Source organism: Monodelphis domestica, chromosome 3 (assembly GCF_027887165.1).
Source record: "Monodelphis domestica isolate mMonDom1 chromosome 3, mMonDom1.pri, whole genome shotgun sequence".
Lineage (NCBI taxonomy): Eukaryota > Metazoa > Chordata > Mammalia > Didelphimorphia > Didelphidae > Monodelphis > Monodelphis domestica.
This window is the reverse complement of record NC_077229.1, coordinates 268,112,294-268,134,686: the sequence shown is the minus strand read 5'-3', so window position 1 is coordinate 268,134,686 and position 22,393 is coordinate 268,112,294. Positions and strand designations below refer to the sequence as shown.

The 22,393-nt window shown below is 35.5% G+C and overlaps 1 protein-coding gene across 5 annotated transcripts in view; it reads left to right on the top strand.

Annotated features, from left to right (window-relative positions):
* SMCHD1 (structural maintenance of chromosomes flexible hinge domain containing 1) overlaps positions 1-22,393 on the top strand; it is a 229,644-nt gene that overhangs the window by 160,383 nt on the left and 46,868 nt on the right. For all 5 annotated transcript variants that reach the window (XR_008917679.1, XR_008917678.1, XM_056823757.1 and 2 more), the window contains exons 37-41: positions 45-197; positions 13,878-14,004; positions 14,182-14,301; positions 15,602-15,687; positions 20,624-20,746. Coding sequence is in view for 3 of the 5 variants with exons in the window: in XM_056823757.1 (XP_056679735.1) it covers positions 45-197; positions 13,878-14,004; positions 14,182-14,301; positions 15,602-15,687; positions 20,624-20,746 (609 nt within the window). In the remaining 2 variants the exon portion in view is untranslated. The remainder of the gene's footprint in view (positions 1-44; positions 198-13,877; positions 14,005-14,181; positions 14,302-15,601; positions 15,688-20,623; positions 20,747-22,393) is intronic.

The following is a 22,393-nucleotide window of genomic DNA, read 5'->3' as shown; positions in this document are numbered from 1 at the left end:
TCCTTCCAAAAGATTATTCTAATCAATTATAACTTTAATTTAAGGATGAACATAATAATCGTACTGGGACTAATTTGATTGGCAAGATAATTGCTAAAATTAAAAGTTCCAATGAAGAAGATACTGAGATTCCACTTTTTAATGGGAAAGTTAGAATGATTGAATTTCCATTTATCAAGGGATCAGCTGAAATCAAGGTAAATTTTTACCAATTAAAAAATTTCATTGATAAAGTTTATTTCCAGGTAACTCTCACTCCTTCCTCCCTTCCCCATCCCATAGAAGGTATCATCTGGCAGATAGAGATAGAGAAGAAAATGAATTCAGGCATGTAGATGTTATAGATACAGGTTATGTCTTTCATGTTTCTATTTTTCAGTTTATTTTCTGGAGTTGAACATTTATAAGTTATTCTTCCAGTAATAAATCTGTAACTGTATATAATGTTCTCTTGGTTCTACTCGTTTCACTCTTTATTATCTCATCCAGTTCTTTCCATGTTTAAAAAAAATTAAACTGTTCATTGATTTTTATGGCACAGTAGTATTCCCTTGCACATATACCACAATTTGTTTAGCTATTCTTCAACTGATGGACATCTCCTCGATTTCAAGTTCTTTGCCAGCACAAAGAAAACTGCTCTAAATATTTTGGGATTTATAGGTTCTTTTCCTTTTTCCCTGATTTCCTAGGGGAACAGGCTTAACAATGTTATTGAAAGGTCTAAGGGTATACTAAAGCTTCCTCAGAGGGGAGAGAGAAGCTTTAAGGTAGGAAGATAGAGAAAGGATAGAAGTTTTAGATACCATGAGGGGGATAACAGAGTCGAAGTAAAGATATGAGGTGGCAGGAATGAGTCTTTATTAATTACCAATGAACCACAGCCAAGCTCTGATCAAAGGACCCTTCTGAAGGCTTTTACCAGTCCAGAGATCCAGATTCAATACCACACAGGTTGGAGAGATAATAGAGAAAGATTAAAGATGGAGCCTGGCCCAACAGCAAGGACAGCCATCAGTGCGAGCTGGAAGGGAGGAAGAGCAGAAGAGAGAGCGAGTTGGAGCTGTCTGGGCCCTATTTAATCTCTTTGATATGCAATTATACACAGTACACAGGGATGATTATCATTGGTTAATGAGGAGGTATAGGTGTGGTTTCTCTTAACCAGATGAGCACAAAGAAACCTGTGTTCCCGCCTAACCTGGGGGAGCTGGGGTCAAAGGTCAGCGGCTTTCCCAGCCATGTGCAATACTGAGCATGCTCAAGACTGAGCATGCTCTCTTCTAAGGCAATTTGTACATACCAACTGTTTCCCTTGCCCATAGCTAGGGGTGGACTGCTACATATACCCAATTTTATAATTATGAGTGTCATTCCAAATTGCTTTCCAAAATGGTTGGATTAGTTCACATTTCCATCAGCAGTGTATTATTCTTCCCATTTTCCCACATCTCCAACATTTGTCATTTTACACTTCTTTCATTTTGGCCAATCTGATGGGTATGAGATGCTTCAAAATTGTTTTGCTTTGCATTTCTCTAATCATTAGTGATGTAGAACATTTATTCGTATGCCCATATATGGCTTTGATCTCTCCATCAAAAAATTGTTCATTTCTTTTGCCCATTTGTCAATTGGGGGATGGCTCTTATTCCCATAAATTTGATAAAATTCTCCATATATTTTAGATATGAGACCTCTATCCGAGAGACTGAAAATTTTTTTCCTAATTTTCTGCTTTCCTAATACCCTTGGCAACCTTTGTTTTGCTTGTACAAAAACTTTTCAATCAAATGTACTCAAAATTATCCATCTTACAATGTTCACCAGCTCTTCTTTACTCATTAATTCCTCTTGTCCATAAATTTGACAGTGTAACTGTGAAAATGTGCTTTGCCAAGACTGAATTGCCAAAACTGTAAAGGTTTCAGCCAAACTGTAAGAAATGAGTTAGGGACTTTTCATTGTTCAATCAGGAGTTTTCAACTTTATCTTCCCCTAAGGCACTGTCTGAGTAGGGTGGAGTAATTTTAAAAGTTCTCAATACATTCCTGACCCAAGTACCTCCATTGTTAAAAATGGGGAATAGCTTAATCAAATCTTCTGAAGTAGAGTCTGAACAGTTTTAAGATTCATAATAGGTAATGTTACTCGTTCTTTAAATTTGCTCATGACATTTTCTTTTATATCTTGATCATGTATCTATTTTGACCTTAGTCAAATGGTGTAAGATATTGCTCAGCATCTAGTTTTTACCAAATTATTTTTCAGTTGTCCAAGCAGTTTTTACCAAATAATGATTTCTTATCCCAGTAGATCTAGATCTATACTTTTGTCAAATAGGTTACTATAATCTTTTACTACTGTTTGTTATATGTCTACATTCTGTTCCACTGACATACCTTTCTGTTTCTTAGCACCCTACCAGATAGTTTTGATAATGATTACTTTATAATTCAGTTTAAATTCCAGTACTACTAGATCTCCTTCCTTTATTATTTTTTAATTATTTTGGTATTCTTGAACGTTTGCTTTTCCAAATGATTTTTTCTTTTTTCTTTTTTTTTTTACTTTTCCTTTTCACCTTTTCTTTTTTTACCTTCTGTCTTAAAACTATGTATCAGATCCAAAGCAGAGGAACAATAAGGCCTAGGCAGTGGGGTTAAATGACTTGTCCAGAGCCATATGGCTAGGAAATGTCTCTAACCAGATTTCCATTCAGGATCTCTCATCTCCAAGGCCTGGTTCTCTATCTACTAAGCCTCCTGCTGTCCTAAAAGAACATATATATTTTAAAGAAAACAAATAAAAAATTAATGGTGTGGTGGTGATGTCAGCAAAATCCATGAATGCATTGAAAAAGTTTGAAAACATATGCATTCTTCAATACCTGTAGACTTCTCACTTCTATAAAGAATTTGGAGGTAATATCTTCTCTTAATTTCTTCTTTTCATACCAAACTTTTTTTTTCTTATGCAACATTCTCTTTTGATTGTTGGGTTGCATTACTTCTTCTAGTTTACATAGTTTAGTCATTTTATTTTTACACTATTTTACTTCATTTTGTATCAATTTATATCTATATTTCTCCATTTTAAGTCATTTTCTTTGTGCATCACCTTTATTTCCAGTTCTTTGCTTCCACACACACAAAAAAAAATGCTCTTATAAATATATACGTTATATTTAGGTAATTTTTAATTTGGAGAAACTACTGCTCCCTTCCTCCCCCCATACTCTCCACCAAATGGATTTCATCACCTTAAATATATAAAGAAATAAGGTTTTGTTGTTAAATCCAGTTATGCATTTTTAAATAATCCTTTGGTCTTGCAGGTACCTGACATAACTAGAATATACTACCTCATTTCCTCTGCCTCTTGGAGACTTCATTCTTGAAAATGAAACTTGAGTACCATCTCCTTCATGAAGCCTTTCCTAATATCTCTCTAGTTGTTAGTTTTAACTATATTATTTTTTTTGTATTGTAATTCGTCTCTCCCATTGGGATATATACGTTTTTAATTTTTTTTTTTAGAATATATATACCTTTTGCAATTAGGAATTGTTTCTTTGTATTTTTTTTCCTTGTTTATAGCACATGCACATAGTAGGTACTTAATAAATCACTGATGATTGATTGATTGATTGTATTATGGGATCATAGATCTAAAGCTGGAAATGGATCTCAGAGACTATTTAGGTCAGTTCTTTTATTTTCCTGTTTGGAAACTAAGAGACTGGGAGATTTAAGTGAGTTTTTGAGACAGCAAGACAAGATAGTAAACTTTAGTGTTGGGACTTTAAGCCTAGGTCTATTGATTCCATAGTTTCTATTCTCTTATGTATCCCATAGAGCATCTCATATTAGAAAATAAATATAATTTCTAAAGTACAAAATGTAGTTTTCAAAAAAGTATGCCTAGAAAATCATTAATAAATGACTGAAGAAGTATTTGTCAAATGCTTACCATGTGCCAAGCATTTTTCTGACCATTGGAAATGCAAATACGAAAGTAAGTTTGTCCCTACTCTTAAAGAGCTTACATTGTAGTAACATGAGAATACCTAGAGAATAATAGTTACAGTTTTGTTCTGGAGAATTACTAAGAAGGTCTATTGAAATATATAACCATTAACTTACATTCTCTTTTCAGATGCAATAGTATTTTTGATTTGATGACTGTGCCCAGAGCAAGAGGTTGAAGGGTGGTGGTGGTGGCAAGATAAGATAAAATCATCAGGGTAGATGGTAGATTTTGGGTGCTATGTGAGTTTTCACTCAGTTAGGACCACCTTTTTAAAAAAATTTGAGTATTTTTCCATGGTTACATAATTCATGTCTTTCCCTCTCCTTTTCCTTTATCCCTCCCAGAGCCAACAAGCAATTCCACTGTATTATACATGTATTATCACTCAATACCTATTTTCACATTATTCATTTTTGTAATAATCTATTAAAAACCAAAATTCAAATCCAATAACCCATACAAGCAAGTAATAAATGTTTTCCTTCTGCATTTCTACTCCCAGAGTTCTTTCTCTCGATGTGGATAGCATTCTTTCCCATAAGTCCCTCGGGATTGTCCTGGATCATTGCATTGCTAGTAGTAGCAAAGTCGATTACATATGATGTTTCAATTCCTGTGCATAATGTTCTCCTGGTTCTGCTCATTTTACTCCACATCACTTCATGGAGGTCTTTCCAGTTCACATAGAAATCAAGCAGTTTATCATTCCTTATTACACAATAGTATTCCATCACCATCACATACCACAGTTTGTTCATTCATTCCCCAACCCCTCATTTTCCAATGTTTTGCCACCACAAAGAATATGGCTATGAATACTTTTGTAAAAACATTTTTTATCATCATCTCTTTGGGGTACAAACCTAGTAGTGGTGTTACTATATCAAAGGGTATGCGTTCTTTTAAAACCCTTTGGACATATTTCCAAATTGCCCAAAGTTTGACTAGTAATAAGGTTAGTTGAGCCTTGAATCTGTTTAGCTGCTATTCCCTGGCCTAAGGGCAAGATGGAACAAAAGTAGGTTTATTTAAATTGATATTCTCCAATAAGGGAAGGATGGTGGGCTAGGAAAGTCCCTAATCTTTTCCCAATCTATCTGTCCCAGTGCCCTCTGATCCTCTGGGATCTCTTCTGTGTCCAATAATGTTGGACCTACTCCGACTCCCTCTATCTAGTTCCCATCTTCCTGTCTAAATAAACTAAGCTAAACCCATCCAAACAGTTGTTGAATTAAGGTCAGAGCTAGTTGATCATTGTGAATCTTAAAAATTCTCAGACCCTACTTCAGAACACTTGGTTAAAACCATTCCCCATTTAAACAATGAAGGTACTTGATCAGGAATGTGGGAACTCTACTTCACCCATACTTAAGCATTCCTTAGGGGAAGATAAAGTTGTAAACTCCTTGCTGAACAATGAAAAGTACTTAACTCATATTTATAATAAGGCAAAAAACCCTTAAGCTGGGCCTATTTTTAGATCTAATACAAAAGGGTGCTAAGTACCTATAAAGGTCAGGCAACTTGTAAAATTGCAAGGAGCAAAGAGGTAAGAACTTACTCAGAGGTTTTAGTCTACTCAGGTGTGAATTACTCAAAGTTTAGTCTACTCAGGTGTTAATTAAGAATGGTCTGTCCTTTGGAAAACATCTACTGTGATTGGTAGATGTAAGAACTTAGGGGAGGTGACATAGGAGAAAATTAGCTTTAAAAAGGAGCTCAGAAAGGGCCACTTTCATTCAGCTGGAGAGATTCAGCTGGGAGGTTTAGTGGTAAAAGCTGAATTGGAGGAGGCAGCTGGCCAAAGCTGCCTTAAAGGGTTTGGTGGCTGAACTTGTTTGAGCTAGCTGAAGCTGAACTGGTGTCTCTCTGAACACTAAAATCTTGCTTTGGACAGATCTTGTGGTGAGTTGATAAAAGACTGACTGATCTCTCTTAGGGCTTGGGCCGAGGCTGGCCTAAGCTGGCCTGGGCTGGCCTACCCCTTTTCTCATTGTTTCCTCTTACTCTCTCCCTTTCATTAATTCCTTAATTTGTATTAATTAAAGTCTCCATAAAAACCCAGCTGGCTTGGATATATTTCATATTTGGGAATTTTTCCCTGGTGACCACTTTATATTTGATAAATAAAGACAATATCTTGAAACCATATTTCTGCGGTCACAGTTTAAGGCAAATACTGTTTTAACTGCCACAGTTTATGGCTCCCACTATTTTAAATGTCACATCAATCAGAAGGATGGTGACAGAAATGACCTAGTTGCCACAGTTTGTAGACTGAGCCCACTTGAGGTAACACAGAAGTCCCAAGTTAATTTCACTATTAGGTTCTTCTTGGGAGTCAATAGATATCAATGAGATGTCTGGGATCAATCAGGAACAACAGGAACCGAAGTAGGTAATTTGCATAGGTTTCCCACTCAATCTGGAAAGAGCTATGGACAGGAGCTGTGTCCTTCACAAACCCCTCACTTTCTCCAACTGCTAGTCCCAGGCTCTTAGAACCCCTACTCAGAATTCCAAGCTCCCTCCTACATTCCATCTTCTGTATTCAGCACACTCCAGTATCCTCATCTCTGGCCCTTCACATTTTACCCAGATTTTACCCTTTCACCTTCCAGAATGTTTGGATCAATTCACAACTCCATCAGGAGTGTTTTAGTGTCTCAATTTTGCCACATCTCCTCCAAAAATAATACTGGCCCATCTGCTAGGTGTGAGGTGGTCCTCAGAGTTGTTTTATCAGGAGGGAAGACAGTGATTTCTAAATTCTAGATTACTAGTGAGGAAATAAGGGTTAGATAAAGCAATTATACATGTTTAATCTCTTTTTTTAAACCCTTACCTTCAGTTATAGAATCAGTACTGTGTATTGGTTCTAAGGCAGAAGAGCGGGAAGGACTAGACAATGGGGATCAAGTGACTTGCCAAGGGTCACACAGCTAGGAATGTCTGAGGCCAGATTTGAACCTATGACCTTCTGTCTTTAGGCCTGGCTTTCCACTGAGCCCCCATGTTTAATCTGTTTCATCATTATCAATCTACAAACCAAAGGAACCTTAGAAACCTCTCAGTTCAGTATGTGCCTCAATAAGAATTCTTTCCACCATTCTTAAAGTTTGAAAGTTTCCTGTGTTCCATTGTTATCTTTTCTCAGTTAAAGTTTTTAAACAGTAATGTCCCCTTCTTCTTCCCTGCATTCAACATTCTTTTCTAACAGTTGATAAAATATTTTATAATTAAATTCACTCAAACATCATTTGAGAAATCTGAATGAGAGGAAAACCCTTTTTGAGGGGTGGGGTTGAGGGGACCAATTACATTTCCTTGGCAAAAAGAATTGTTAAATTTATAGTTGGATTGAATATATTTCATTTGATTGTCAGGGATTTAATTACTAAATCCCAAATGAATTACTAACAACAGAATGGAATTTATGATACTTTATTTTACAATAAAGAGGGAAGATATTAAGGAAGAGAGAAAGAGAAGAAAAAGAGAGCTGCTCCGGCTTCCTCTGAGCCAATCAGGAGTTCAGTGGTCCCAGCTAATTAGGGAAAGGAGTCTCACAGTGATGGGCCTCTCCAGAAGGCTGGTGCCTCCAGAAAGGCCAAGGGAAAGGGAATCAATATTTGCACTCACTATGTGTCAGTTCAAAGGAACAGGGTCACCAGGAAAACAGATCCAGTTAGCACTCTTCTGAATGAAGAATTATTCTCCACTGTAGTAGAACTGCCAGTAGAACTCCAGCAGCAATGAAAGTCCAAGTTGAACTTCCAGAGGATCTGCCAGAAGAACTCGGTTCAGGCCCTTGTCTCTTCCTTTTAAAGACTTTCCTGTGTCACTTTCCTTAATCTTTATGTCTACCAATCACAGCCAATACTCCACTCTAGGACTGCCCAGAAGGCAGTCAGTTAATTCTAATTCGTCACCCACTCTTTCACACATGGGTCACAGACCTCCCACTCAGTGTGTGAGATGGGTGTTCCTACCTTTTTTTGGTTAAATCTGAAATGAAATCTCCATACTTAACTTTTTAAGTACTGTGTTTACAGGGATTAAAATCTAAAAACAGACAGATCTCTATGCTCAATTTGTAACTACTGTGTTTACACTTGGGGGGGTGGGGATTAAATCTAAAAATAAACAAGGGATTACAATTTAATCTTCACAATCAAGGAAGAGCTAAGTACTCATTGTTACAATCTGGGGAGATTCAAATCCAGCCTTCACAGAATGCCATTTTAAAGTTTACTACTTGGCTAAACTTTTGTTTTTTTTTTTTGTTTTTTTTTTTTATAGTATTTTATTTGATCATTTCCATGCATTTTTCATTAAAGACAAAGATCATTTTCTTTTCCTCCCTCCCACCCCCCGTGGCCGACGTGTGATTCCACTGGTATCATATGTGTTCTTGACTTGAACCCATTGCCATGTTGTTAGTATTTGCATCAGAGTGTTCGCTCCGAGTCTTTCCTCTGTCATGTCCCCTCAGCCATTGTAGTCAGGCAGTTGCTTTTCCTTGGTGTTTCTATTCCCTCAGTTTGTCCTCTGCTTTTGGATAGTGTTTTTTTCTCCTTGATCCCTGCAGATTGTGCAGGGACATTACACCACCACTAATGGAGAAGTCCATTACGTTCGATGATACCACAGTGTGTTTGTCTCTGTGTACAATGTTCTCCTGGTTCTGCTCCTCTCGCTCTGCATCACTTCCTGGAGGTTGTTCCAGTTCACATGGAAATCCTCCACTTTATTATTCCTTTGGGCACAATAGTATTCCATCACCAACATATACCACAATTTGTTCAGCCATTCCCCAATTGATGGGCATCCCCTCATTTTCCAATTTTTGGCCACCACAAAGAGCGCAGCTATGAATATTTTTGTACAAGTCTTTTTGTCCATTATCTCTTTGGGGTACAAACCCAGCAGTGCTATGGCTGGATCAAAGGGTAGACATTCTTTTATCGCCCTTTGTGCATAGTTCCAAATTGCCCTCCAGAATGGCTGGATCAGTTCACAACTCCACCAGCAATGAATTAATGTCCCTACTTTGCCACATCCCCTCCAGCATTCATTACTTTCCATAACTGTCATGTTTTGGCTAAACTTTTGTAATCTTATTATTAAGAATGTTTCTTTAAAATAGCATATAGAATTAAAATTTTTTGTCATTAAATTTTTAACTAAAATGTTTTTTTAATCTGTATGTTATTTTAAACCAAAGAGAATAATCATGTGACTAAAGTTCTTACAAAAGAACATTTTGCAAATGTTCAACTCATTTACTCAACGATTTAAATAATACAGTTTGTCTCAAAAAAGAATTTGAATTATTTTAGGCTTCATCAGATTTTTTGTTAACATTTCAGAAACCCAATCAGTTCGTCTAATTTTTACTAAAATTGGTTTACATTTATTTCAAGTATGCACAAAACAAATTAAAGAATCAGAATCACTTTTAAGTGTCAAGCAAATGATACAATTAAATAACCTGAGGAATTTAACAGCATAAAATATTTCCACATTTTCTTGATATTTGTTACCAATTTAAATGATTTCTCTAATCAACAGGAAAGGAAAAGGGAATATCTTGAAAACTTAAATGGTATCTAGATTATTGACTTAATGACTGTAACAATAAATACATTTTATTTGTACCCTTCTAAGTGAAATTGGATCCTCAAGGCCTGCTTTGAAAAAAAAAAAGGTAGCATCTGGTTTTCTCCAGTAAATGCATGCTTAGACCCACATTTTGTTGGTTATTGTTTTTCCCATTTAACATGGAGTCAGTACTAGAAACAGGTAATTCAAACAATTCCACTCTTATATTTGGGGGTTTTGGAACAACAAATGTAAGTCATGTTTTCTGCTATACAAATTTTATTTCTCACTAGATATTTATACAAATCTTCTTTGGATATAACTGCCTAGTATTTTGTTAAAAGTTACCATGCAGACTATTATCTCCACTTTTCCAAGTACACATTTCCTCCATGTCATTATTGTCAATTTCTTGCATACAAGTCAGCTACCACTTTTTCTTAATCAGATTGGATCAACTATACCCACGATGCATCTGTATCCTTCACTTGCCTTTAGATTGTTAACTAAGTTTGATTCTTCAGTCATGACTGTCCGAATATTGGTATTTAAAAAATTGAGGGGGGGCAGCTGAGTGGCTCAGTGGATTGAGAGTCAGGCCTAGAGACTGGAGGTCCTAGGTTCAAATCTGGCCTCAGACACTTCCCAGCTGTGTGACCCTGGGCAAGTCACTTAACCCCCATTGTCTAGCCCTTACCACTCTTCTGCTTTGGAGCCAATATACAGTATTGACTCTAAGACGGAAGGTAAGGGTTTAAAAAAATTGGGGGGGGGGTGTCAGAAAGAAGTTTGGGATCATTAAGAATGCTTCATAGCTTCCATTATAAAACCTAATCTGTTTTCTTCCTCTTGTCAAATTTTTGTTGTTTGTTTCCATTACATGTCCAACATAATTAAATAACTATGGAACTGCTTCATTTAGGTATATATCCTTGTCTAGGTAGTAAATTATTCTCATCCATTTAGCTTTTCTTGTGTAATTCCTCTTGAGTGATTATGGATTTTGCCAAAGAGGTCACCTAGTATTCTAGGGTTTTCTATTTCCATGACATAATGTTATCTGGTAGGTTCTGGATGACTGTACCATTTATAGGGAATCTCTTCCACTGTGAACTCTGTGTAGTACATCCTTTTTGAAAGAGCATATAAATCTCTCGTACTTCTTTTGATAATATGAATGAAAAGGTATCTAGATTGTATTTTAAGGAATGTTATGATATTAAATATACATGATAGAAAACTTGTGTTTGTAGGAAGAGCTTTTAAGATTTTTTTTATTCTAGAAAATAAGTTTTTATAAACAGTAAATATAAGGGCCCTCTTGTAAAATACCTGCCTTTTAGCCAGTTATTTACCATGTACAAGGCACTCTGGATATGAAAACAAAGACCCTTTGAGGAAGCTAGAGCCCGGGGGCTTGGAGTTGGTAAGACCACCATTCAAATCCAACCTTAAACTCTCTGTGAACTTGACAAGTCATTTAAATCCTTTTCCCTCAGTTTCTCTCAGGGTTTTTGGGGGGATAAAATGAGATAGTATTTTGTAGAGTGCTTAGCTATGCCTGGCACAGAATTGTTGCTATTTAAATACAAGTTGTGTGGTTATTGCTACTATTTTTTCAAGAAACTTGTCTTCTTTGGGGGGAGCCTTTGGAGAGAGTTCTAAAAAGGATATAACATCATGTATACACTTAAGTTATATATAAAATGACAAAAAAAGTATTCAGTAGAGGTTGCATTAGCAATGAACATTAAGAATAGGCTTAGAAGTTCTTCCCCTATTCCCCCCAGTATGTCTTGAAGGAAGCGCAGGATTCCAAGAGAATAACATTACAAATTGTAATCCCTATCAATAAAATATTTATTGATTGCCTTTTGCATGCCAGACAAGGGGGCAAAAGTACAAAAGGTGACATAATCCTTAGAAGCCAAACTCAGAATTTTAAATTTTATCCTAGAGGTAGAACAAGGTCATTGAAGAGTTTGAGTATAAATGTAAAATGGTTTCAGCTCTATATTTTAGGAGTGTCAATTTGATAACTGTGGAGAAGGAGTAGATGGGGAAAGAGGCTAGAGGCTGACAGATCAATCAGTAATAATGGTTAGCATTATATATCACTGCACCTGTTAACTCATCTGATTCTCATAAACCTAGGAAATAAGAGTAGTCCTTATCTCAGTTTTACAAATGAGGAAACTAAGGCACAGAAAGATTAAGTGACTTGCCCCAGTTACATAGCTAGTCAGAGTTTGAGAACAAGATTCAAACTCAGGTCTTCCTGATAGTATCTTTCCTTTTGACTTCAAAGAAATAGTATGAATTAGGAGAAAGAATGAGCATGGTTAACAATATTTGGTATTATTGAAGTGGTCTTGTATAAAGATCCCTCAGTAATGACCAGTTCAGAAGGTAATAAGGAATGAGTAGGAGTTGAAGAAATAAAAGCAAATATCATAGAAATTTGAGTGTAAAAGAAAGAGGGGAATATAAGGCAAGAGCTTATGGGGCTAGCCTGAGCTTTACTATGTGCCAGGGGCTATATATATACTAAGCATTACAAAACACTTAACAAGCAATCAAGACAGTTCTTACCTCCTGAGAACTTTCGTATTCTAAGGTACCTTTAAGTAAACTGGAAAGTGGGGGAGGAGTATTGTACTATATAGGTGGTGGTGACATTTGGGAGAGCATAATTTGGAGGCAGATCTTGGTTCTTGACCACATAAGGAGAAAACTATCAGAGCTTAAGGTGGTTTTAGGACTGGAGTCCAAAAATCTTGTAGGAAGGAAGGAAGCAAAGATGTTAAGGTAAGTGGAAGCTGCATGGTTTGGAGCCAATGACCAACTATTCAGGTAGTCTTCATTCTCAGCATGTTTGTGTAACTGAAAAGGTAGTCTTCTATTTAAAAAAAAATGTATTTGTATACAACTGTTCCTTTCTTATTTTCTTATTTTTTCTAACTCTTACCTTCTGTCTTAGAATCAGTACTAAGTCTAGGTTCCTGGGCAGAAGAGTGATAAGGGCTAAGCAATGTGTGGTTACCAGTGTCTTGCCCCCAGAGTCACACAATTAGGACTTTTCTGAAGTCAAATTTGAAACCAGGACTTCTCATCCCCAGGCCTGCCTCTAACCATTGAGCAACCCAGCTGCTCTCAATCCTTTAATATCTTTATGTGAAAGTGCCAGGGTTAATAGCTGACAAAGGCCACAGATTTTATTACTGCTTTTTCTCCTCCTCTCAAAATGACTTCACTTTTCCACTAATATACATCATTCCATGGCATAATTCTTGGTATTCAAGATGTCAGATATACATGGATATTTTACTTTTTTATTTCCTTTTCCCTATTCTGTACCTTTAGCTGCCTGCTTCTTTCAAACCTATTTTGTCAGAGCCCAAACTCCAAATCAGGAAAATGAGAGTTGAGAAAGAAAATATGAAAAAAACAAAACGTGAGAAAGCGGGGTAGGGCATGTATTCTTAACATAGTGATCATTTTAATTTAAAATTAAGTTTCTATGGATTGCCTTCTCTCTTACCTTTAGATGCTTGTATTTTCACCTTTTACCTTTGCTTTGAATGTTATTTATTGATATTTTCTTAAGATTCCATAAAACACTTCTTTTTGGCTGTACATGATTTAATAATACCTTTGGGACAGATTGTTGTTTGATAGGAATATTTTAAATCTAATTTGAATTCTATTTTTATTTTTTCTATTTCATGATACATACTAAATAAAAATATGGCATTTTTAATGCATCTTTTTAGAAATATTAAGACTAAACATCCCATGGGAACATCTTGTTCAGCCACTTGGGAAACAGTGTCTACTTCCATGGTAACAGCAGTAATTGTAACTCAGCAGTGGGAGTTTGGGAATTTTTATATGTTTTACCTTCTTCCCTCTTTTGTTTGATCTTAACATTTTGGATTTGGATGGTTTTGCTGCTAAGAACACAAAATGAACTCTGGTAATTCTTATTGTATTTTATTTAAATTTTGGACAAAAGCAATCTTTCATTTTGATAATTTTTAGCAAGGTGGTTTCTGATAAAAGATCATTTCATTTTGGAAGTTATATACTGAAAAGCCTTTAGGTAATTTATTTTTTAAGAGAATATTTATGATCTTAAATTTTGAATTAGAGTATAATTTCACCTGGCACCATAGGTATATAAAAATACCTGTTTTAAAGCCTAATTTCTCTTACTAGCGGTATACTTTTTATTTTCATAGGATCTAGTGCTGGCAGAAAATAGCCCTGGAAGAGACAGTACTGAGTATTTCATTGTATTTGAACCTCAACTACCAGCTTTATCAAGAATATTGGAACCTTACTGTCTGCCATTTATGTTTTATAATGGTGAGTTTCCTCAAGACAGAAATGTTTAAAATTTTAATTTCTTAGTGTTTTATGTATAGTATACTTGATTTCAAGTAAAACCAAGCAAATTATTATTAATTTTCCCATAAATTTTATTTATATCATAGCATGAACATTTAAAAATATTATTCAAAGTCTTAATTTTTCCTTTATTAGACTTTAGGAAGCAGCAACAGATGGCAGCACTTACAAAAGAGAGAGACCAGCTATCTCAGTCCATTGTACTGTATCGAAATTTATTTGATGCCAGCAATCAGCTCGTTAGTGAAATGAAATGTAAGTTGCATCATTCAATTGTAGTTGTAAATTATTATGGGAGAATGGCAATAACAATTTTACAACTATATATGCATTAACGAATGAAGTTTTGGTTATACCTTCTGGGAAAAAATGCCTGGTTATATGTAGCCAAACTAGATAACCTTAGGAAATGAATGTAAAAATATATTTTAACAGCACTAATTCTCACAACCCTAGGATATTTTTTACTTTTTTTTTTAAGCCCTTACTTTTTGCTTAGAATCAGTACTGTATGTTGCAAGTTCCAAGGCAGAAGAGAGGTGAAGCCTAGGCAGTTGAGGTTAAGTGACTTGCTCCATGGTCACAAGGCTAGGAAGTATCTGAGGCTAAATTTGAATCCATGACCTCCCATTTCTAGCCCTGGTTCTCAATCCACTGAACCACCTAGGTGCTACTCCCCTGCTCCAGTACACTTTAAAAAATAATTTCTTTAATGATAATTTCCATTTTTGTTACAGCACAAGTAGACAAAATCTTTTGGTTGTTTGTTTTCAGAACAATACTAAATTAGAGGACAAGAACGATTTCCATTATTCTATTGGTTTTTATTAATTTAAAGGCTTCTTGCTTATTAGTTTAAAATATGGCCTCATCTGATCATCTCTCATTGCAGAATGTTGACTTCTTGATTATAATAGTCATGTAGTATTTCATATGAATTATCTACCTCATTTCATTAGGTTTTCGATGGGTACCTGGAGGAAAGAGTGTTATTTGATTGATTTGTGTGTGTTTTGAGAATTAGCACAGTAGACAACACTACCTTCCTAAATGCCTACACTTTTATGTTTTACCTTTTTGTTTTTTAAATGACTATTGTTTGAATTTTAAAAATAGGTGCTTTAATTTTGGTAAATGTTTTGCCTTCTTTAGACATCAGTATATCATGATGAATCTAATGCTAATATACAGGATAAAGGGGGCAGCTGGGTAGCTCAGTGGATTGACAGCCAGTCCTAGAGACAGGGAGGTCCTAGGTTTAAGCACTTCACAACTGTGTGACCCTGGGCAAGTCACTTAACCCCCATTGCCTAGCCCTTACTGCTCTTCTGCCTGGGAACCAATACACAGTATTGATTCTAAGATGAAAGGTAAGGGTTTAAAAAAAAATTCAGGATAAAAACTATTATTAAAAATACCACTAAAATAATGTCAATGTTTTCATATTTGTAGCATTAAGCTTCAAAAAAAGTTAATATAATGAAAAATGAACAACTGTTGCTAGAAAGGCATATTTTTTCATGTATTTTGTAATTAGTGGGGTTGCTTGTTTTAGGTCAAGCCCAAGAAGCAGGGACAAAAGAAGTCCATTTGAGGAATGAGCTAAAAAAACAGCATATAAACATTCCAACAACACAACAGGTATGTTTGTCAACTATAAGCACACAAACATATGTTATCACGTATTTATGTTTTTATATTCTTGTTAAATACCAAGCTTAGAAAATTATTTCTTTGAACAAATATCATAACATTGTTGTGTAATGGGTCTTTTTGATTAACAGAGAAAATTTTAATTATAGAATATAACTGTAGTTTAACAGATATACTAGATGAGATTATCCAAGTCTTATGTTATCATGTTCTCAAAGAAATCCAATCTGCAAATATTTTTTAAAATATGTACAAGATCCTAAGTAATGCACAGATGACCCAAAACCAGAATAAAACGGTTCCCATTTCAAAGATCATCACTGAGGTAGTAAACACATGCATATAAAATTATTGACTGATGAGATCTGAAGCATTTAATAGAAATGGTGATAATGTAAGGTAATATAGTTTTTGACACATGTCAATTAAGGATATTCTAAAACAAAGTTTGAGTGAATTAAAAGTAGTTGAATATGGAGTGTTGAAGTCAGTCAGTCAGTCAATATTTATTAAGGACCTACTGTGTTCCAGAAACTGATCTAAACACTGGGGATACAAAGCCAAAAGACAATCTCTGCTCTCAAGGAGCTTACACTCTAATGGGTAAAGAAAATAATAGAAACCAAGAGAAACATTTAAATATGAAAAACAAGCATATATGTGAAGAAGTATAAACAAGCTGTATACAGGATGAATAGGAAGTAATCAATAGAGAAAAGGCGATATCATTAAGGAAGATAAGGAGAAGCTTCCTCTAGAGATGAATGTGAAGAAATTCCAGTAGTTTGGGCAAGCTATCACCACTAAAAAGTGACCCATAGTATCAGTGTCTTCTGGAGAAAGCCAGTATCTTATGACTACAAGAAGAGGAAAAATGTGAAAAGAGATCTCTAGAGGCCACAATGACAGGCAAAGGAGGTACTGGACTAAGAGAACTAGGGAGTACTTGCCTTTCCATTCTCCTACCAAAAGCTTGTCTACAGCAAACAAGAATAAATTACAAATTTTTCTCATTACTTATTTACTTACAAAAATTAACATTTTTTAGGGTTGTTAAAATGATAGTTATTAAAATTGTAATTGTATAATATGTAATTTAGAGGAAGCCCATATTAAATACTTTTAAGTTTCTTATAGAAATCTATCTCCAGAATTGCTAATTCATAAACAAATTTAGCTTTTTTCTTACTTTACATCATCTTATGATATTTCTTTCAGAGTAGATAAGAAAGAGCTTTATGTACTTACTAGTTTAGGTAATTGCTCAATGAGGTTGAATAATTTTCTTATGGCCATACAGACATATTCCACTAGAATATAAACTTCTTGAGGGCAGAGAATAGTTTTTTGTTTTGATTTGATTTTGCTTTGCTTTGCATAGATAGAAAATATATACCTTATTGTCGAAATGAGCCAAAACAAAAGGCTAAACTTGGGGCTCTATGATTCCATGTCCAATACTTTGTTCACTTTTTCAGTTTTCTCTTTTTGAGGTTATTTTTTAAATTCATGAAATTTGGCATTTATAATAGTAGCTTTTTTCTGGAACCAAGGATGTGATAGGTAGGTAAAAAGTAGGCTGCACCCAGAGTTTGGGGGACTTAAGACACCAGTCAGAGGAGTTTTTGTTTTGTCTTAGAAGTAGTGCAATTGATTTGACATCAAAGGACCTTGATCTCTCTGGACCTCATTTCCCTAGCTGTAAAATGAAAAAGATTATACTAAATAATATCTCATGTTAACTTTCAGGCCTAAATATTTTACCCTTGGAAGTTTTTGAACTGAGAGTGACATGGGCAAACCTGTCCCTAATCATACTTGTTTTGTCAGATACTAAGCAGGACAGATTGAAGAAAGAAAAAATTGGAAGCAAATAGACTAAATCACTGCAGCTATTGCAGTAGTTTAGACTTTAAGACTTAAGTTTAGACTGAAATAGGGTGTTGGCTGTCGAAATAAAGAGAAAGGAGATGAATGAAAGGGATGTTTGATAGATAGATTAGGTAATGGGGACAGAGTAAATGGCAAAAAGGAAGAATCTAGGATCACTCAACCCCAGTCACCAGAAGTTAATGCCCTCAAAAAAAGTTGAAAATTTTAAAGGAGAGAGGATGATGTCTTATATTTTTATGTGTCACATTTGATGGCATGTTGCTGATATGTCCAATTGCTACTTAACAGACATCTATTATCAATTTTATATAAGCCTATGATGAGAGCATGGGAATATGGATTAAGATCTCTGATTTCACTGATAGAGGAAACTCTCAGATGAGGATCTGCTATCTACCAATATAGGCCTGCATTTCTTTGCTACTTAGAATCTTAAGTGAACTGCTTTGGAGCTCTGAGAAGTTAAGTGATTTGCCCTATGTCACCTAGTCTTCAAGACCTCAAGGGGCAAAGGGATGATTGTTAGAGCGTGTCTACTTTACCCATAATTTAGGTAATAAATGGTGGTTTCAGGTAGGAGTGAGTACTAGTATTTAGGAGGAATAAGGAAGTCATGTAGAAATACTACACCTGTATCTTGAAGAAACTAGGTATGTGAGTAGAGAGTGCATGTCATTGGGGGTCACTTGTTCAAAGGTGTAGAGGAAGAAATTGGAATATTATATATAGGAAACAGAAGGGAGTAAGGCAGTTTAACTGGAACACAAAATAAATGAAGGGGTAATAATACTATATAAGAATGAAAAGGCAAAGTGGCAACTAGATTGTGGAAGAGTTTAAATCCTAGGTTGAGGCTTTTATAGTTTGACCTAGAGATAGTAGGGAGTCATTGAGGATTTTTGAGTAGTGTTGCTGATGTGGTCAGATCTTAAGTTTCACAAATCTTTAAAATAGCTTTATAAAAAATGGGTAAGAGGTGGGGGGGAGGGGGACCAAATCCAGAGAAACATGACTCTTGTAATAGTCCAGGCCAAAGGGGATTAGGGTTTGAATTGGGGTAGAAGTTATTTGAGTGATGATAAGGCAACACGTGATAGAAGAGATTCTATCTTACCCTCTGGGACAAGACTTGGCAACTGGTTGGGTTTTGGAGGGGATAAGAAAAGATAGTTGTGAATAAGGGAATGGCCAAAAGCAAAGGAAGTCTAAAGTTTGAAGGGATGCCTCAGAGAAGGGCAAATGGGACCTTCAGGACCACAGGGGATGGGAGAGTTCCATGAAGATTAAAAAAAAACTTGGAGCCAGAAAGAATTCTTCCTTCTTCTTATCTAGGACTCTCAGGGAGCTGGATAGGAGAAATACTCATCTCAAACCCCTTTGCCTGAACTGAATTGAATGAAGTTTTCTTGCCCAACTGAAGACAACCTTTGGAATAGAGACTATATTTTTTCCCTTAGGAGAACTCAGAGCCATATTCCTTGAAGAAATTTTCCTTGGTCAAGCCTTCAAGAATTGTAGTTAGGGAAGAAATAGTAGGGACCTTCTTCCTTCCCTCTGCCCTTTCCCTTTCTTTCAAAATAAATTAGATACTTTGAATTATAACAATTAATTCAGAGTTTATGTAATAGAAGGGGAATTTCAATCCATCAAAATTTAGAAGGAAGCTGTGGGGAGTAGATTTACCCTTTAGTCTGAACTGCCTGACTCCATTGACAACAGCTTAACTCAGGAAGAAAGAGCAAGTGCCACACAGAATTCAGTCCCCCAAAACAGCTGTTCACTGGTCCCTTCACCTTTTAAGTTCCCCTCACTATTACATGGTCAAGGTTAATTCTTGAATTTGGAGAGCCCAAATTACTAAAAATAGATTGGTCTCAACAGAAATGGGGAAATTTTAATTTTAAAAATGTTTTACATTTGAGCTACTCATGAGATATATTGAAGATGTTCAGCAAGTCAGTGAATGTAGAACTTAGAAGGTCTGGAGAGAGTGGAGAACTGTCAGTAGAATGAAAGGTAGGAGAGATATCTGAGGATGCAGAGGCAAAATAAAGTGAAGCTTTTTTTTCTAGGACAGAGGAAATTTAAATGTGATGATAAAAAGGAACCAGGAAACAAGGAGAGATTAAGGATCAGAGATAAAAGTAGATCAGATCAAAGGCACAGCTAAACATAAGGGTCCCTCCTCTAAGCCTTGAACAAATACATAGAGGATTTATGAAAATAAGGAGAAATTTTAAGGAGTAAAGTATAGGAAAAGGGCAACTTGGGATGAATAAATTTGGGGTTTTTTTTTCCCCTTGTAAAATAGGAACAAGATTATTAAGAAGAGATGTTGGCTTTACTTGGCCCAGTGTCTGGCACATAGTAGGTCCTTATTAAATAATTGGTGATGGCTAGCATTAGGAGCTAGTGGATAGAGGTTGTTTCAGTGAGGCATTGAAAGTGAAGACTGTCAGGGAGATAGGAGATCACCATAGGAATTTTATCTTCGCAACAACCTTGCAATATGGGTGCTGTTACATCTATTTCATAGATGAGAAACCAGAGACAGACAGGTTAAGGTACTTGCTAAAAGTCATTAAGCTAGTGTGTGTCTAAGGTAGAATTTGAACTCTAGTCTCCCTGACTCCAGGTTCATCATAATAGCCACTATACCACCTAGCTAACTGTAACACAGTACATTTCAGATAATTATGGTTTTAGACATTTTTGTTTTTTCTGTCTGCTTTATACCAGTGCATTATTTCCATCTCTTATTCTGAATACAATAGACAAATTGATAGTCCAATTGGAAAGGGTATCAGTTGACTACCCAGTGGAGCAACTAACATCCTTGGCATCTCTAGCTCAAATTCCATTCCCTAGTCAGTATTCCCTTATGTGGATTTCTCTTGCTGTTAGACTGTAAGCTCTTTATGGTCAGGGACAGTCTCTTTCTGCCTTTAATTTCTAGCTCTTACTCTTAGCACAGTACCTAGTACATAGTAAGTGCTTAGTGGATACATTGTCATTCATTTGTGATTTACAGATACCTCACGTTGACATGCTTCTGAAACAAAAGATATCTGAACAAGAGGGACTAAAGAAACAACCTAGGAGATCATGTACTCTTCCAAACTACTCAAAGGGCAATCCAGACATTTTGGGAAAGGTGAGTTTCTTTAACACTTTCAAAGAATAGTTTAGGTTATTTTTTCTCTATCTCATCTTCATTTTTGTCTATTTGTATAAGTAGCCCACATAATAGCATTGTCTCTCTTCCTTCTTCATATTTGCTTTAGCTCTGGGCAAGTTTGAAATAGATATGTACCAATTCTGGAATTCCTGTTCACAGTGAGAGTTGTGAAAGAATTTAAATAAATAGGTTAGTTCTTTTAGGGCTTTGTTCTTAGATTTTTATTGGTTCATCAAGTTATAAGTAGGTACTATCTTTACCAGTGATTCAGATTTGAATAAGACAGCAGAAGAGTGACAGAAAGGATCAGAAATTGATGCAAGTATACTGATTCTGAAATGTTGATAAATGTGTTCCAAGATACCATGAAAATTTCTTTTTGTAAAACAAGTCCAGTTTGAATTTTTCTTAACACAGATAATAGTACAATTTTTCCTTCTCTTTTTGTCTTTTCCTCCATCAATTTTACCTTTTTTCCAGGTGAGTTGGGTTATCTTTTTAATCTTAAGAGTTTCCAGTTGTGTGTTGTTATTTCATCTATTTTTGAACCTGACCATCATGTTTTCAATAGCAAGAGGTTTTCTTTTTCTAGATGGGCTTGATGTTTTCCTCTATATTTTTTCTTTTTTCTTTTCTAAAATTGTTTTTTTTGTTTTTACTTTTCTTAGTGTACATATGCACGTGTGTGTTTGTATGTCCCTTTTTGCCTGCTTTTCCTTATCTTTGTCTATGCATCTTTTCTTCCTACTCTTTCCTCAGGCTCCAGAATTCTGATTTACCCATATATACCTCTAAAACTGTTCTGAGCATGGTAATACCTACAGGGCGGAAGGAAGCGATGCATCTAGACTCAGTGCAACACTTCCTCCTCCTCTGCAGGTAATATTTACTCACAAACTTTTTGTTTGTACCATGCAAAACTGCACTAATGAAATTATCTTGTCAGGAATTAAGATGAGTAACTGCTTAATTTTTCATCAACTCTGGATCGTGGTCAGTTTAAATGGCAACAGATTTCATTAATGAGCAAGTATATAAAGCCAGTACCAAGACAGTCAAAGCTCCTCCAACCAGCAGAGAAACTATTCCTCAGCTTTACTTCTTTTTCTTTCTTATTTCTATATTCTTTAGCTTCATACATGTCTTCTTGAAGGGAGGGAGATTGTTCCAATCTGGGAAGGGGGTTGGGGGGAGGGAGGCAGGACATTACTTTGTTTAACCTTTGGGTGCTTCAGTAGGTTACTCTTCAAGTGAAAATACTATGAAATTATCTTTTTTCTGTGCCACTGCCAACACTACTAAATGATGAAAAATCAATTAGAGAAATAGCAGTAGCTTGGTTTGTGTTAGAAAAGTTACTGAAGTTGTAGAGAACAGCATTCACTTGGTTCAATACATGAGTAAACATTAAATTCATGACCATTTCTTGGATGGAATATAATTTTTGAAAACCAAAACAAAATTACTTTGTCAGAATGTGGAACTAGAAGCTGAGAAATATTAAATACAGTCAAACTTGTGACTTCAAAAAATTTGTTGGTTTCAGTTATCTCATAGTTACTAATTAATTTTAAAATTATCCTTTAATTTTTATCTTATTTTCAAATTATGTGGCTAGTTCTG